Below are 18,805 nucleotides of genomic sequence, written 5' to 3'. Positions count from 1 at the left end.
GGACAAAAGGTAGGTATTCATCTAGACTTCTCTCTCTTTTGGCGCCGTGGTGGTGGAATGAACTTCCCCTAGATGTCCGTACAGCAGAGTCTCTGACTGTCTTCATACGACGTCTTAAGACCTACCTTTTCCTGAAGCACTTAAACTAGCTCTTATCTTTCCCTGTTTATGTATTGTTATATGTTCAAAAAACTGGTCCAATTTTAGGCTAATGGTATCCTAAGTCTGTAACCTATTGAACCAGTGTTAATATATTCAATGATCGAGACTTAAAGCACTTTTGTATGTCACTCTGGATAAGAGCGTCTGCCAAATGCCAGAATGCAGGACTTGACAAATGTTTCCTCCTCAAGGCATCAGCAACAACATTCCTGAGTTCAGGAACATACTTCAGATTGAAGCTTTAGGTTTTTGCCCTTTCCCTATGGTAGTCTGATTGCTGGACCCAGCCGTCAGACGTAATAGTGGCTTAGATTTGATCTTTTAATAAATTTTCTGTAACACAGAACCATACATAAGAACGACCTGATCTTCTATGGACAGTGTGTTTTCCATCTGGCTCTATTAAATCCACTCTTTGGACTTTGTTAATTCCCTGGATCAGTGTGAATGCCTTGCTCACTAATGATATGACTGAGAAACTTTACATATTTTTGAAAAAGAAACATTTCTTTGGGGGCAATTTTAAGTTATGTCTGGACAGATGGCAAAAGTTCATTTATAGGCATTTGATGACCACTGACTCAGAAGTGGCAAACACTATGAGGTCCTCCAGGTAACACAAAACACTACTGAAATCCTCATTTCCAAAGATGGACATCATCATCTTCGTAAATGTGGCAGGACTGTTGTAGAGACCCTGAAGAAGAGAAGGCTTTCTTGTGCTTTTAGAGGAACACTATAATGACCTGATGACAGGTCCACAGTGGAGAAAAGGGCGCTTCCACAGAGAACATCTAATACATCACTGGTAGGGAAATGGATAGGTGTCTCTGACTGTCTGTGCATTTAGCCACCTGAAGTCAGTGTAGATCCTTAAGTCACCATTATTTTCCCAAACCAATATAAGGGAAGATGCATAATCACTGTGTAACTTGCAGATGATACCTTTCACCTCCATCTCATTCATAGCAGTTCTTAGCTTGGTAAATTGGCTTGGTGGTATTCATCTGTATGACAGGCAGAAAGATTTATCATCAGTCAAGTGAATATAGTGGATGTAGCATCTGGTTTCCCCACAGTCTAATTTGTCTCTTGAGAAGATTTACTCAGACTTCTCATTGACATGAAGCAAGTGCACTGTCTTTCGAGTGCACTGAGACCTCTATAGACTATATGTCAATGCTGCCTGGAATTAGGTCATCTCTTCACTCGTCTCTTTACTAGATCTGGGTATACCAGTGAGGCTAGCATTTTCAGCAAACTGCTAATTTAACACAATTAGCTCAGACTTCAGCGGATCTTTCAATGCAACATCTTGGTGTTTCTTCTCAACACAATTCTGTGATGGACGGGATTCATAACTCTTAGTGGGACAGAACCATTTCCCCAAAGTGGTGTGATTACTTTGCCCATCATAATCTACTTTGACCCTGACCTCGACATGGTTGGCTCAACCATGTGCTGCCCACAGACAGGATTTAAGACCTGGAAAGACTACCCCAAACCAGATGCTCTGTTTGCAGCTTCAGTGTCATGCTCTGGAGCTTTACATTGCCTACTCTTCCTAACACTGACTCACCTCTCCACCTTTCAGTGTTAGAGAAAGGGGACAAAAGCTCACAGCGCTGTTCACTCTGGTTATGACTGGGTGTGTATATAAGCCACAAGTACTTCTCACTCATTTCTCTCAGCTGCATCAAAAGACACTTGACTGGTACCCAGGATGATCTCTAGGCAAAGTGGACACAGTCATGGAATAGCCATATACGGTGACTTGTAGGATGTAAATAGCAGTTGGATAGACATGATGGCCTCCACAGCCAGTAATGACAATGTCTACAGTTGATTGCTTCATAATATCTAGACTGTATTTGAGCAAGTTAGCTTCAGCGCTGTGATGGCTTGCCATTGGCCACACATTGGCCCCTCACAAGTGGTGTCAGAAGTGGGATAGCCTGTAAGGGGCATAGATGTTTCAAACCATAATTTAGTTTATTTTGTCATCCTACTCCATGAGCCATGAGTCGGGGAGGAAAGAAGATGGGTGTAAAAACTCCAGGCCACCTGAGGGAGTTTTCCAAGGGCTGACCGAGGATGGAACACAGGAAGTGGTTGGTGAGCTAGAGACTGAAAGTAGGGAGCTGACACTTGCTGACTTGACTGGGTTGTTTTGGGCTCATATGGCAAAAATAGATTCCAGGAAAGGCCAGAGGTTTCAAGAGTGTGCCCAGCAAGAGCGTCACTTTACAGCTTTACAGCACCAGTTTAGTCTGTTGCACCTGGAAGTGCAGGCTCGCACACCTCCAACTCCTGATCCATTGCTGACTGTGGGAGACCTCTCAGAAAGTCCAGAGGATGATGAGGAGGAGGCTGCCACTAGCCTCCCACAGTCTCAGTCCACTACATATGGGAAGGATTGCTCTAAAACTCGATCTGCAGGTCAGTGCCAATTTAAAGACCCTAAACTTGTGAAGTTGTCTGAAACTTATGATATTGAGCATTTTTTAATTACCTTCGCGACAACTGCAGCAGCCTGCCGGTGGCCGAAGGAAGATTGGGCATTTCATCTCATCCAGGCTAGAGCTGTTTATGTTCACTTTGATGTGGATGATTCTCTTGAGTATGAGGAAGTTAAATCTGTCATCTTAAGAAAATATGACATCAATCAAGAAATGTACAGATAAAGGTTTCATTCTCTAGAGGTTGAACCCCTGGAGAGCCCCAAAGATTCAACCTAAACATAAATCAGTTGATGAAATTGGTGAAATCATAATACTTGAACAGTATCTAGGAATACTTTCTCCTGAGCTCCAGGTTTGGATCCGGGAACATGATTGCAAAACTGCCTCACAAGCTGCAGCACTTACTGATGTGTTCATGGCTGCACAGAAGAAGGGCCAGCCATGGTGTTGGGAAGCCACCGGAGACGCTGTCAAACTAAACCTTCCCAAACAAACCCCTAGGAGCTTCTCTAGTGTTGGTAAGCCTCCTGGAGGAGGTCCTGAATCTCTAAGGTCTCTTAAGGGTTCAAGGAAAATGCCAATTTGTTATTTATGTGGTCAGGAGGGACATACCAAACTAATGTGCTCTAAAAGTGCTGCCAAAACTATTCACCTGTGTTATCTGCCCAGCAGTTGCAGGACCCCACCAGTTAAGTCAGAATGGTTGCCACAGGTCATGACAGTGGAGGTAAATGGAATTTGAATGTAAAGTTGAAGACCCTTCTTGATACAGGTAGCGATCAAACATTGGTTCATCAGAATTATGTTCCACCTACTTTACTCTGATTTAGTGATCAGAAGTCCATACGCTGTGTTCATGGTGCTCCCTGTTGCAGAGGTGTACATTAAGGTAAAGGAACAAACTTAGGAACAAACTGCTTAGATGTGGGTGTAGCAGACAACCTAACATTTCCTGTGGTTTTGGGTCATGACCTGCCAATGCTTTGGGACTTATATGTAATATGACCCAACTGTAATTTGGTAGTCACCAGATCGAATGGAAACAAACCAGAGGAAAAGAAACCATTATTTAGTGTCCTACCTTTCTTTGACGTAGATATAGAGACCTCTGATTCTGCAAAGCCCAGGAAATCTCATCGACAGAAAAGGTGGGAGAAGATTAAATACAATGCTTCTAAAACACTAGCTGAATCTGTACATGACTTTTTCCTAAAGTTTCAGGTGCCCACTAACATAGCTCAGTTACAACAGGAAGATGCCAGTCTCACCCTCTCCTGGACAGGGCAAAGTTGGAAGGTGAAGGGAATGAGGTTGACAGTGATAACAAAACGGAGAGATAATTCCTGCAACAAGGGATACTCTACCTTCGTCTTGGGTCTGTGATACAGTTGGTGGTACCCCAGTGTGTCCATCAGGTCATTCTAATCCTGGGTCATTTGATTCCTTGGGCTGGCCACCTAGGGAAAGGTAAGACCATTGCCCTGAATAATAGATATTTTCATTGGCCTGGCTTGATGGAAGAAGTAACCCAATATTGTAGAAGTTGCTCAGCCTTTTCTCTTCTCAATCCAACATTTCCCTGGCAAGGAGAATGTGACTGCGGGCTATATTTCCCGCTCTGCCAGTGACATTCCCAAAGATGGGGAGTGTGTGATGGCCTGTCATCGGCCACACATTGAGCAGTAATGTGCTCTTGCATCTACACCTGTACATCTACATATATACACATGCACACATACACATTCACTCCTCATTTTGCATCTCTATCTTGTCTTTTGTTCATTTAATTGCTTTTGTAATTATGTATATTCATTTAAAAATAAGACACCACCACTGGTAATTTCTTTAAGTATTTATTTATTTCACAGTACCTCATAGCTGGATGGAGTGCACTGCATGGTCTCTCACAAGTGGCCTCACTAAGGATACATTCCATGGATCCACTATCAATAAAGGTTTAAAACATGAGTCCATTCTCAATTGAAACTACTGTGAAAATGTTGAAACTAGGTATTTTGAAAAATGATCGTCTTGTCTGAGGAAATATCAGTACTGGACAACTGACTTAAAGACTCAATCTAAAAAAACGCTTCAAAACTAGAGGTGGGAGGCTCACTCTTAAGCTCTATGTAGTCCTCTCCTGAACATAGCACTCCTTTCTCTGTGTGGACATCTGTTTGTCATGTGGTCAAGTGAAAAATACTGAAAGCACAGTCTGTTATCTCTGCATTGTGACAGAGCAGAATTTAAGGGGTCTTTACATACTAAACATGGCATATTGTTTAGGCTTGGAATCTGAGCTAGGTTGCTAGTATTCCTATTAACTGATCTGGACTGAGTATTGTGGAATAAAAATCTACTGTACTCACTACCAAACAAATCTGACTCCAGCTCCACACTGACCCGACAGCTCAGTCTGAGCGAGACTCTCAATTAGCTAAGACTCCTAACTAAATAAGCCAATCAAGCAGACTAGATGAATGCAGATAAGAGATTTTATTTGCAATCAGCGCTGATACAAGAATTGAGATGCTCACGCATGAACGTCCCAACAACCTCTGCTAGGGGAACTCCACCTACAGCCTTTATATACATTTTCCTTATCTCTCCAAATGTAACACGTCACTGGTTCTTTGCCAAGACAATCCCACCCATTTTCTTTTTGGGCCTTTTGAGTTCTTTTTTACACCATTATCTTCAAATTTACAGCTTCTCGGATACCATTATAATCAAACTTTCCTAAATTATTATATTAAAAAATTGGGCGTTTCCGCCCCCACCAGTGGGATTGTCTTCGGCCTCACTCTCTCCAACACCTCATTCTTCCTCAGGAGACAGCATGGGTAAGTTCTCTGTTCTTCAGGGGCCAACACCCTTCTTTACTTTTTTCCTACATTACGCTCTACATTTCACGGCTTTTCTGATTTATCTGCTGTCTTCCACGTATGTAATCTAGATATTTCACCTGGTACCACCATCGCCGTCCAGCACGCGCTGCGTTTACTTCATAATGAGATCACTGCCGCTCAAGGTACCAGTGGAGCGAAGATTGGCCATGATAATCTAGGGTGCATCTCTGCCATTGATTGGTCCAAGTTTGGGAAGCCTGGTACCGCTTGTTCTCCAAAGCCCTTGCAGCCTGTATGCAAGGCCCACGACAGAGCTACATGCCGCGTTAAACCCTATATTGTTCTCAAGCTCAAACGATGTAACGAATAAACCTTACCTGAGAACTCACTCCTGCTGTCCCCTGATTATTTCACACAACATCAAACACACACCTCATACATATATCCTCAATTACAGAATTATCTCCCACAGTATTATTCATGCAGACTTCCTCCAACTTATTAATAAACCTCTCTAAAATGGAGTGATCAGTGTGGTGAAGGCTGAGTGCTACACAGTGGGGTTGGGTTAGAATTCACCTTGCTGCTGCTTTGATGAATTTCCCAAAATGGTATTAATTCAAGACTTGCACTTCATAAGATTATCACTTGTTGCTGGTTTTAAAACAAAATATAAGAGCTAAATCTGAATTTGGGCAATAAAACGTGCCCAATACGTCAGACTTCAATAGACTGGCTGTCTTGCAATTTACCCTGCTCTTTAAGACACTCTACATCAATACACTACATCAAATTCCTTGGTGTTCATCTGGCAGAGAACTTCACCTGGTCACTCAACACCAGCTCCATCACCAAGAAAGCCCAGCAGCGCCTCTACTTCCTACGGAGGCTGAGGAAGCCCTTCTCCCTCCCCCATCCTGACTGTGTTCTACAGAGGGACCATGGAGAGCGTCCTGAGCAGCTGCATCACTGCCTGGTTTGGGAACTGCACCGTCTCAGATCACAAGACCCTTCAGCGGATAGTGAGGACAGACACACACCCCTCACACACACTCTTACACACCCCACACACACACTCTTACACACTCCACACACCCCTCACACACACTCTTACACACCCCACACACACTCTTACACACCCCACACACCCCTCACACACACTCTTACACACCCCACACACCCCCCACACACACCCTTACACACCCCACACACCCCTCACACACACTCTTACACACCCCACACACCCCTCACACACACTCTTACACACCCCACACACACACTCTTACACACCCCTCACACACACTCTTACACACCCCACACACCCCTCACACACACTCTTACACACCCCACACACCCCTCACACACACTCTTACACACCCCACACACCCCTCACACACACTCTTACACACCCCACACACCCCTCACACACACTCTTACACACCCCACACACCCCTCACCCACACTCTTACACACCCCACACACCCCACACACACTCTTACACACCCCACACACCCCTCACACACCCCACACACCCCTCACACACACTCTTACACACCCCACACACCCCTCACACACACTCTTACACACCCCACACACCCCTCACACACACTCTTACACACCCCACACACCCCTCACACACACTCTTACACACCCCACACACCCCTCACACACACTCTTACACACCCCACACACCCCTCACACATACCCTTACACACCCCACACACCCCTCACACACCCCACACACCCCTCACACACACTCTTACACACCCCACACACCCCTCACACACACTCTTACACACCCCACACACCCCTCACACACACTCTTACACACCCCACACACCCCTCACACACACTCTTACACACCCCTCACACACACACTTACACACCCCACACACCCCTCACACACACTCTTACACACCCCTCACACACACTCTTACACATCCCTCACACACACTCTTACACACCCCACACACCCCTCACACACACTCTTACACACCCCTCACACACACACTTACACACCCCACACACCCCTCACACACACTCTTACACACCCCTCACACACACTCTTACACACCCCTCACACACACTCTTCACCCTCCTGCCATCTGGACAGAGGTACCGGAGCATTTGGGCCTCACAACCAGACTGTGTAACAGTTTCTTTCCTCAAGCCATCAGGCTCCTCAACACCCAGGACTGAATTGTACAAAACTCTCACACACACACACACACACACACTCTCTTTCACCTGTGTGGACACACACACACACACACACACACAAGTTATATTGTTCACTATTTATTGAACTACCTCAAAACCTGTTATTATTTCATTATGCTGTTATGTTTATATTTATGTCTATTTCTATTTGCACTACCTCAACCACTGCTACTCTGTACATCATTTCATTTTTATTTCATTTCATTTTTTTACATTTCACTACACGTTCTTTTTCTTTTTTGGCGCTAAGTGTCTTGTTTTTGTGTTGTCTTTTTCTTTTGTACCTACTGTTTTTGCACTGTACTGTCTTTGCTCTGTTTGCACCTAGTTGCACACTTTACACTGTATGTGGCAAGGACAAAAACTTTGGTCCTAGCTCTGTGTTGTTTTTTTTTTTCTGTGTTTTTTTATTTGTGGCTGAAATGACAATAAAAGCCTCTTGAATCCTGAACATCAACATCAGCAGCATGGTTCAGGTGCAGCCAGTAATTGTAGGGGTCTTACTGTGGTCATGCAGAGTAGTGTAAAAGTCTTGCAAAGGGAGGGGTGAAAATTGTTAACAACTAAAATGCTTATGTAGCAGACTGTATACTGAATCTGGATTGGGATTGATGTCAACACTACTGGATTTTATGGAAATATAAACATCACAGCAGAAGACAATATGAAGCGCTACAGCGGGACAGTCTGACTTGGTCACTCATACAGAATAACTGTATGCTGGACACTCCTCAGTCAATATTTCAGTATTCAGTAACTAATGCTTTGGTGTGTGATGGACAATTACAGTATTTGTGCAGTAATCTTATTCTGCTTTACATAAAAAAAATAGGAAAAAGACATTTTACTTGGTGACTGGTCAAATATCAACAGTATTGAGCTCTTGGGTTATTGTGTTGCTGTATAACATCAGTAACATTAATACAGACTGCTGCTCAAGTGTTACTGATTATATTAGCTTACTTAGCTAACTAAAGTGGAACTAGCCATGCATGACAACTATTATAATGATAGATTTATTCACATAAACAATACAATCCTTAATTGCTGAGATAAAATTAAATTAATATTAAAGAAATGTTTATTTTTTCACAAATGTGATGTTGAATTCTTGTAACAGGAAATGGTATGTTACTGAGGCTGAGCAAGAGTCTGAATGTGAAAGTCTTTCTTCTGTTCTACAACTTAAAACTGTCTTTTCCATCAAGAAAAGACAAGCACTTCATACACAAGCCTATGTAAAGGATTAATGGGGCCACTTGGTCGCCAACAGTAAAAATAACCTTTATAATCTTACTTCTTCCAAACAGAGAAAAGCACCAACAATCAGGAATGCATGATTAGATGGTGTCATGGCTGTGCAGTCAAAAAAATGTCGTTATAAGTCAATGGGGCAAAAACCGCCACCAATAGTAAATGAGAGAGAAAAAATTAATCTAAAAATAATAAAAAAACCCTAACAATGCATCAAATCCAATGTTTTAACTAACCTTTGACATTTACAAGACTGTGATAAAAGGTAAAAAAAAAATCCAGACCACAATCACTTTTTTTTAATTGAAAATAAGTCAGTTACATCATATTTAATATCATATCATATATCATATGGTTATCATATCATAACCATAACATCATATATTTAACTGCACAGGGTAGAAAATATGCTTACAAATAAGCATAAATTTCAGTAAAACGTGATTTATACAGCAGATAGGATACTTTATAATTACTGTGAATTATAAACATATATTGCAATTCAATAAAAACAGAATCTTAATACCTTTTATTGTAGACCGCTAATTGCCCAACTTACCAGCAGCAATAGCTGTTCATTCTGCTGCTGATTACCCACAATGCAATCATTACTATACAAAAAAGGATGAGAATTCTACTAATGTCCTGAACATGTTCAGTGTTATAATAGAGGTTTTTCACCTGCTTTATCTCACACAGATATTCCCTACATCCTGAATATAAAAGAAAAACATGTGAATAAATCAGCACAAAGTGGACTGTGGTATTTCATGATCAAGAGAAACCATGAGAAACATCATCATCTCCTGTTTATAATTAATCATTCAACATTTCTTCATTCTTACTAACATCTGTGTTCTAACATTTAGCTAGAACAAATGAGAACTTCCACAAGTTCTAACAGGATAATGAGCAGATATTTACCCATCACATCACTGCTCTTATCCAATCACAGGAGCTTTTTTAAATAACGAACACTACTGTGTCATTTAGTTCTTGTTCTACATTTATATTAAAGTGCAGACTTTAGGAAGAAGCTGAGGTGAATTTTACAGGAATGACAGAAGACACAATGTTCATTTACAATCACTCTCATGCACTCATTTGGGACATTTTGTAGACTCTGTCTGAATCCCTGTTTTCTGTCTTCACATGAATTTTAAATCAACACATTTTACTGAACACAAAACACCATTAAAGACAATTGTTAGAAAAATTCACATTAAATAGAATATAGTGACATTTTCTAAAACTGGTTTTATTTCCTAACCTGATAATCTGATATTTATTGGAACTAAAGAGAAATGTACAACTAATGATAATGAGGCTGAACTTTTATTAAAAGGTCATTACTCACATCAGAGTCTGTAGTTTGTAATGTTCATCATCCTTAAGAGCAGAGAGCAGCTTCTTTCCCAAGTCTCCTAGTTTATTATCAGACAGATTCAGGTATCTCAGGTGTGAGGGGTTTGATCTCAGAGCTGAAGTCAGAGCAGCACAGCCTTCATCTGAGACTCCACAACCACTCAACCTGTAGAGAGACACAATGACACACTCTTCACTGGTTGTACACAGGGATGTTTCTAGAGTTTGATCACTACTGGAGCACAGGAGTAGCATTCACCTGAGAAGCATTCAGTTCAATTTATTTGTTTGTGGGTTTTGTAAATCATATTATGTGACAAACATTAATGTAAGTATGTGCTGCAAATTATTTCATTTATATTTTATTTCAGTTATATTTTATATTTTAACTTGCTGTAAAGGGCTTTGCTAAATTGCCTACGTAAACTTTTTATAACACGTTTAAAAAATCTACAAAAAACTTAAAATCCACAACCAGTATTTTTGTGGGCAAACTAAGTAACTAGCCCCCTAAATGTATTAATCAGTTTAATCAGCTTGATGACTAAATCACACATAGCTTTTAGAAGAGTTTACAGATGAGAAGAGATAATGAGAGAGTAAGCATTAACGATCATTAACATTATCGATTAAATCTGTGTGAGTAACTTACTACATACTGCTCATCAGCACAGAGATAAGCATTAGTCTGGTAGTTTCCTCTACTCAGTCCTCAGCTATAGTGTTATACTATTATACAGTTATTGCAAACATCTACACTTTATTCACAATAGTCTTTGTGAACTATTTTATTCTATTTTCTAGTCTAATGTTTTAAATTCTATTTTATTTTAATTTTAAGTCACAGTTGAAAAACTATATACAGTACAACCTGTAGTGAAATGTTATGTCTGTGACCAATAAAATTTGATTTTGAAGTGTTTTCAGTAACTTTTCCCTGCTTCACACATCTCAACAAAATCTCTTTTTTCTTTCACATTTCACTTAAAAGTTTAAGAAGCACAGTATATTTTGAAGATGATGCACAGGATATTTTTTGCTTCATCTGGTGTTACAATCAGCCTTCATGTTTTAAATTATTTAAATGTTAAGATTGATGAGTAGAAAAGTCTATTTTCAGACGTATCTACAGTAATCTTCCTCATGAGACACTGATCTATCAGGAACATTTTACTGCAGCTCGAGTGACGACCCTGATTGTAGACAGTTTGTCTTATTGTGGACTGAGTAACACACACTAGGTCTTTAGATACCAGGACAACACATAAGACTAGAACTTGGACTTTTTATGGACTTTTCTACATATAGGTGGAAATCCCGGTGGGAACGGGGGGACATTTCCTGAAGGTTGTTTTATTTAAACTCCTGTTATCATCACCCTTTATTATTAGTGAGATTGCGTAAGCAATCACACTCGTTATCGTCACTATTTATTACTATTATTATGCCGTTTCCTGGACTCACTACTAGTCCTAAACGGTAATAACTAAAAACATGGTTCCAACACTAAAATGTTCATCATGTGTTGTTTAAGTGTGATGTTACTTTTCATACTGATAAGAATTGTAGTTTATTTTATATTAATTTTAAATGCATTTTTTTACGGACTTCACTTCCTGGTTTCCGTACAGTTCGGTCTCTCTCAGAGATTTTTGGTAGGTGCCGTAAATAAGCATCTGTAGATGCCATAAACAAGCATGTAAAACATTACTGCATTGATCTCAGTAGTATTATAAGCTGCAGCTTAGCTTATTTGGTAGCGCCCAATAATACATTAATAAGTAGAAACATGGTTCCAACGCTGAAATGCTGCTTGGGTGTGCTATTACTTTTCATGCTGATAAGTATTATAGTATTTTATATGGATTTGTAAATGGATTTTTCACGGACTTCAGACCGCTACTGTGTGTGTGTGTGTATATGTGTGTGAGTGTGTGTGAGACGTCAGCTAGAGTGAGGGAAGAGGTTTTTTTAAGGACGCATCGTCTTTAAACTGTTCCTACAGCTTGAATTCTTACTCTACAGCCACATAAACTACCTTAAACTGTGAGCTATTATTTGAGCATGTCTTACAATAGTTTAAGCAATATATTCGCAATCACACTCACATTTTCTTCTGGAAATGCAACATTCTATTTAAATATACTATTGTAAACCTAAATATGTAAATTTAAATAATATAATAATTATTTATTATATTAATAATAAATATTAATATTTACAGTGGTTTAGTCCATTGCCTGTGATCCCCAATCCCAATATGAGTGTTTATGGTTCAGCTGTGGTTCACCGAGTGAATAATTACTTTACTAATATTTATTTAAAACAGTGGCTGTGTCAAACCTGTTTCTGTACTTCTACCACTCATCAGAATAACAGACATTTACATTTGTAAGCACATTTCATTACCTTGCAGTTTACACAATAATAGCAAAGCATTAGAGATCTGCTTCTTCAGTTAAACTAAATCTAATTAACTTTAGATTTATTAGCTTTAGATCAGTTAATAGGTGTTGCTTCTCACTGACTACTTTAAAGGGCTGTCCACATCAAGAAAGACACACACAGGCTTATATATTTATTGTGTTTATTGTGTGTGTGGTGTATTTACAAGTGGTATTCACTACATGTCATACTGTGTATGGTTATGCACGTGTGTAACAAGAACAACTGTGACTGTGTTTTATTCATACAGAATTTTATCTTTATCTATTATTATGACCTGGATGAAGATTAAACCATGATTTATCATTAATGTTTTAAAATATGATCTTACCTCAGTTTCTCCAGTTTACAGTGAGGATTCTCCAGTACAGCAGAGAGACGCTTCACTCCTAAGTCTCCTAGTTTATTCCAGGACAGATTCAGGTATCTCAGGTGTGAGGGGTTTGATCTCAGAGCTGAAGTCAGAGCAGCACAGCCTTCATCTGAGACACCACACTTACACAACCTGTAGAGAGACACAATAACACACTCTTCACTGGTGGGAGAGCGAGGACAGTTGAAACACTTTTTGTATTTTCTTCAGTTTCTCAGTGACCGTTTTTAGTAGAAAGCCAAAATCTTAATATATTACACTTAAATCTGTCAGATACTCACCCACATTGTTGTAACATCCGTACGTGTAATAATATATGAACAATGTAAACTTTAACAGACAAAGTGAAATGTTGCAACTGACCCCCTAACAGGGGACGGTTGCTACAGTCCACAGAGACAGTTGAAACATTCATTAAAATGTAATTAAAAAATACATTATATAACATCATACTGCAATTTCTTTATTTTATTTGTGAACAGACAGAGTTAAATTGGTTAAACTGATAAAGACAAAGAGTAATAAAATTAACAGAGGTTGTAGGGTCTCAAGTGAGAAATCAATACGGGAAGGTGTCTCTTAGGCAGTTCCAGCAGGTGCGGGCAGCACAGGTGGCAGTGGTTGAAAAAAAATACTTTTTTACCTTGAATTTTGCTTTTTCTAGAAGGAATGGTCACAAGTCTGATTTCTTGCAAATGAGGGAAGGGGCTCACTGAGTATGTGCAGTATGAGTATTGTCACTCTAGCTCATTCCTGATTAGAGAAATAAGCCTTGTTGCAACTGCCCCATGTTGCAACCATCCCCGCTCTCCCCTACACGGATGTTTCTAGAGTTTGATCAGTACTGGAGCACAGACCACACAAGAATTTTATAAAAGTAAAAAGTCCATTTATTTATTTATTACAAAAATGACACCAAAGTGTTCAATTCTGCTTACATTGAGAATATTTATTTATTTGTGTTTATTTGTTTGTTTGTTCGTTTATTAATTTTTGCTCTATTTTACATTTTAGTTTACTGTAAAGGGGTTTTGCTAAAATTGTCTACATAAACTTTTTTACACATTTTTAAAAATATATTTGAAAACCTTAAGTCCACAACTCCTCAGTCCTCAGCTACAAAGTTGTAGCAGAGAGGTACAGTCAGGGGGCGGGGCACAGTGAGAGGGGGCGGGGTTTATGATTGAAAATACACAGGATATTTTCGCTTCACCTGCTGTTACAATCAGACTTTTATTTAATGTAAATAATGTAAATGTTTGAAGAGAAAAGACTATTTTCAGACGTATCTACTGTAATCTTCCTCATCAGACACTGACCTATCAGGAACATTTTACTGCAGCTCGAGTGACGAACCTGATTGTAGACAGATTGTCTTATTGTGGACTGAGTAACACACACTAGGTCTTTAGAGACCAGGACAACACATAAGACTAGAACTTGGACTTTTCTATTCTACTTCTAATTCTACATGTCAGTAATCAGATCTGAAACAGGGTCAGACTCTAATTAGTTTTTGGAGAAGTTGTTAGTTCATTAGTGTATTTTTTAAACCCAGACTGTGAAAGTGTAAATGGTTTATTCAGTATTGACAAGAACAACTGTGACTGTTATTTATACAGAATGTCTTTATCTATTATTATGACCTGGATGAAGATTAGACCATGATTTATCATTAATGTTTTAAAATATGATCTTACCTCAGTGTCTCCAGTTTACAATGAGGATTCTCCAGTACAGCAGAGAGACTCTTCACTCCTGAGTCTCCTAGATTATTCCTGGACAGATTCAGTTCTCTCAGGTGTGAGGGGTTTGATCTCAGAGCTGAAGTCAGAGCAGCACAGCCTTCATCTGAGACACCACACTCCCACAACCTGTATAGAGACACAATGACACACTCTTCATCACCAGATTTTTATCTTGGTTTAAGACTTACTTTAAAGATGATGTGTGTGTAAATGATTTTATTATTCAGAATGACATGAGGATTTAATATCACCTGTTTATTCCAATGAACAATGTCATTAAAATGATCAGACTGAGTGTTAGATTTAGTTTCTCTCATCTGTTGTGTGTGATATTAAACTATCAGCGGCTGAAGCTGAACAGAGAGCAGCAGACTGACCATCAACTTTAACTTTAATCACTTCACACAAAGCCCTTAATAACACTAAAATAAAAAGAAACAAGATCTTTCATGGTTTTATTATACTGGAAATCATTTAAAATTCCTGATTACACCAGATTAAAAGACACTATTTCTAAATTATAGCTTGATTTCTGTTCAATTTTAGTTTTTTATAGTATCATATAGAGCCATTTTAGCTTAACCAGCAAAAAGACAATCTCTGAATCTATTTAACCAGTGAGACCAGTTAATCTTTTGTAGGAAAACATATTTTGAGGTCACTCTAGAATCTATTGTAACACACATTTCACTTTGAATAATCATTTACATACCCCAGCTTTCACCACCAAATGGGGATTGAAGCAAATGGTTATCAGGAACTTTGAACCAGCTCACAGTTAGGGGTCGACTCCAAGGGTTTCAATGTTTTCTTTAAGAGTATCGCCTCAAGGCTTTTGTATTGTCACACCTTCAAGGCCTGCCCACTCAAGGCCTTTAAAACTGTAATGCAAGCTTCTTTTCACTGGACTTGGTGACTACAGTACCACCGCAGTGTGTTCTGATCTACAATAAAACATTCCTGCTGAACACTACTTCCAAGTCCCCTGGTCTGCTTTGGTGAATTCACAACACTTTGTACAAATTGTAGTTGAAAGGCTGCTGATCTACTCTGCACATGTACAAGACAACGTCCTCTTTCTTTTTTTTGGGTAAATACACAGCAGTTTTTGGAACCCACTGCAATTTCTCCCGAAAGAAATCAACTAAATTTAAATGTATTTTTCACCAATAAATCTGCTGGAGGATCAAAACAAGCTAGCTGATGTCAGTCAGCAGATGTTACTAAATTGTTAACGATCAAAATAAGTCCTTTATGTATATTATAACATTTTTGTCATTTCCATTTATCAAGGTGACCTTTTACCTTTTCAACAACTCCTTAAAAATTTTCTGCATAAACATTCCATCTACTAAAAACACTCACAGATATTTAAAACTCTCCCTGGTCAAAGTTACACCCTCCAGGAGGTTTTACTCTCCATAGTACAGTCCTCCATCCAAAATGGCTTCACTTTTAAATTAGTTTATTTTTGTAGCTAATAATTAAAACAGCAGCACCAGCATACAATGAGGGAAAAAATGATTTGATCCCCTGCTGATTTTGTACGTTTGCCCAGTGACAAAGAAATGATCGGTCTGTAATTTTAATGGTCGGTGTATTTGAACAGTGAGAGACAGAATAACAAAAAAAAAATCCAGAAAAACACATTTCAGAAAAGTTATACATTGATTTGCATTTTAATGAGTGAAATAAGTATTTGATCCCCTATCAATCAGAAAGATTTCTGGCTCCCAGGTGTCTTTTATACAGGTAAGGAGCTGAGATTACAGTAGGAGCACTCTCGGGGAGTGCTCTTAATCTCAGCTCGTTACCTGTATGAAAGACACCTGTCCACAGAAGGAAGCAATCAATCAGATTCCAAACTCTCCATCATGGACAAGACCAAAGAGCTGTCCATGGATGTCAGGGACAAGATTGTAGACCTACACAAGGCTGGAATGAGCTACAAGACCATCTCCAAGCAGCTTGGTGAGAAGGTGACAACAGTTGGTGCGATTATTCCCAAATGGAAGAAACACAAAAGGACTGTCAGTCTTCCTCGGTCTGGGGCTCCATGCAAGATCTCACCTCATGGAGTTTCAATGATCATGAGAACGGTGAGGAATCAGCCCAGAATTACACTGGAGGATTTTGTCAATGATCTCAAGGCAGCTGGGACCACAGTCACCAAGAAAACAATTGGTAACACACTACGCCGTGAAAGACTGAAATCCAGTAGCGCCCGCAACGTCCCCCTGCTAAAGAAAGCACATGTACAGGACCATCTGAAGTTTGCCAGTGAACATCTGAATGATTCAGAGGAGAACTGGGTGAAAGTGTTGTGGTCAAATGAGACCAAAATCCAGCTCTTTGGCATCAACTCAACTCACCGTGTTTGGAGGAGGAGGAATGCTGCCTATGACCCCAAGAAGACCATCCCCACCGTCAAACATGGAGGTGGAAACATTATGCTTTGGGGGTGTTTTTCTGCTAAGGTGACAGGACAACCGCACCGCATCAAAGGGACGATGGACGGAGCCATGTACCGTCAAATCTTGAGTGAGAACCTCCTTCCCTCAGCCAGGGCATTGAAAATGGATCATGGATGGATATTCCAGCCTGGCAATGACCCAAAACACACGGCCAAGGCAACAAAGGAGTGGTTCAAAAAGAAGCACATTAAGGTCCTGTAGTGGCCTAGCCAGCCTCCAGACCTTGATCTCATAGAAAATCTGTGGAGGGAGCTGAAGGGTCAGCCACAAAACCTTAATGACTTGGAGAGGATCTGCAAAGAGGAGTGGGTCCAAATTCCTTGAGATGTGAGATGTGTGCAAACCTGGTGGCCAACTACAAGAAATGTCTGACGTCTGTGATTGCCAACAAGGGTTTGGCACCAAGTACTAAGTCATGTTTTGCAAAGGGGTCAAATACTTATTTCACTCAATAAAATGCAAATCAATGTAGAACTTTTCTGAAATGTGTTTTTCTGGATTTTTTTGTTGTTATTCTGTCTCTCACTGTTCAGATAAACCTACCATTAAAATTACAGACTGATCATTTCTTTGTCAGTGGGCAAACGTACAAAATCAGCAGGGGATCAAATCATTTTTTTCCTCACTGTATGCAAATAAACACATTTAATAATACAAAATCCATACAACTCTGTTCTTAACTTGTTTAATAGTTTCTCTATTGCTAAAGTATACAACATACCAGACAAGACACAACCTTGTGTAACACCTCTATAAACTTTAAAAGGAGAGCATAAGTCACCATTAACTTTCAGTACACGTTCATCATCACTGTACAAAACCTTTATCATGGAAACAAAATCAGGACAAAAACAAATACTGTGAACACATTCCATAAATAGTTGTGCTCGACTCTATCAAAAACCTTTTCTAGATCTACTGACACTAGACTAAAATCCAGCTTATGACTCTTACTGATATCCAAAATATCCCTGATAACAGAAATATCAAAAATTCATTCAGTTTTCTGGCAACAAAGTGAGACCTGCACTCCAGCAGCTTGATCTCAGCTGTCTATTGGCTAAACGTTCATTAAATACCTCTAACAGAGGAAGTAAAAGTTTTATGAAAGTCAATCAATAACCCATCAGTTCCAGGTCCTTTACCACACTCCAAACTTGGACACCTTTTTCCAGTTCCTCCAAAGTTACAGCCTTAATGAACTCAAAATTAGCCTCTTCAGGTATATGAGGCAGATTATCAAGGAAAACAATTTATTCAGTTTATTTGTTTGTGGGTTTTGTAAATCATATTATGTGACAAACATTAATGTAAGTATGTGCTGCAAATTATTTCATTTATATTTTATTTCAGTTATATTTTATATTTTAACTTGCTGTAAAGGGCTTTGCTAAATTGCCTACGTAAACTTTTTATAACACGTTTAAAAAATCTACAAAAAACTTAAAATCCA

The 18,805-nt window shown here is 39.5% G+C and overlaps 1 protein-coding gene across 6 annotated transcripts in view; it reads right to left on the bottom strand.

The window, feature by feature from the left end:
• LOC131369955 (NACHT, LRR and PYD domains-containing protein 12-like) overlaps nucleotides 1–18,805 on the bottom strand; it is a 69,498-nt gene that overhangs the window by 4,925 nt on the left and 45,768 nt on the right. For 4 of the 6 annotated variants that reach the window (XM_058416868.1, XM_058416870.1, XM_058416869.1 and 1 more), the window contains 3 exons: nucleotides 14,831–15,004; nucleotides 13,089–13,262; nucleotides 10,305–10,478 (listed from right to left, as the gene is read on the bottom strand). In XM_058416868.1, coding sequence (XP_058272851.1) covers nucleotides 10,305–10,478; nucleotides 13,089–13,262; nucleotides 14,831–15,004 — 522 coding nt within the window. The remainder of the gene's footprint in view (nucleotides 1–10,304; nucleotides 10,479–13,088; nucleotides 13,263–14,830; nucleotides 15,005–18,805) is intronic. The other 2 variants (XM_058416873.1, XM_058416874.1) reach the window with 2 other exon arrangements.

This window comes from Hemibagrus wyckioides, linkage group LG19, assembly GCF_019097595.1.
Source record: "Hemibagrus wyckioides isolate EC202008001 linkage group LG19, SWU_Hwy_1.0, whole genome shotgun sequence".
NCBI classification, from domain to species: domain Eukaryota; kingdom Metazoa; phylum Chordata; class Actinopteri; order Siluriformes; family Bagridae; genus Hemibagrus; species Hemibagrus wyckioides.
Note: the sequence above shows the minus strand (reverse complement) of the source record. Positions and strands in the feature narration are given on the sequence as shown.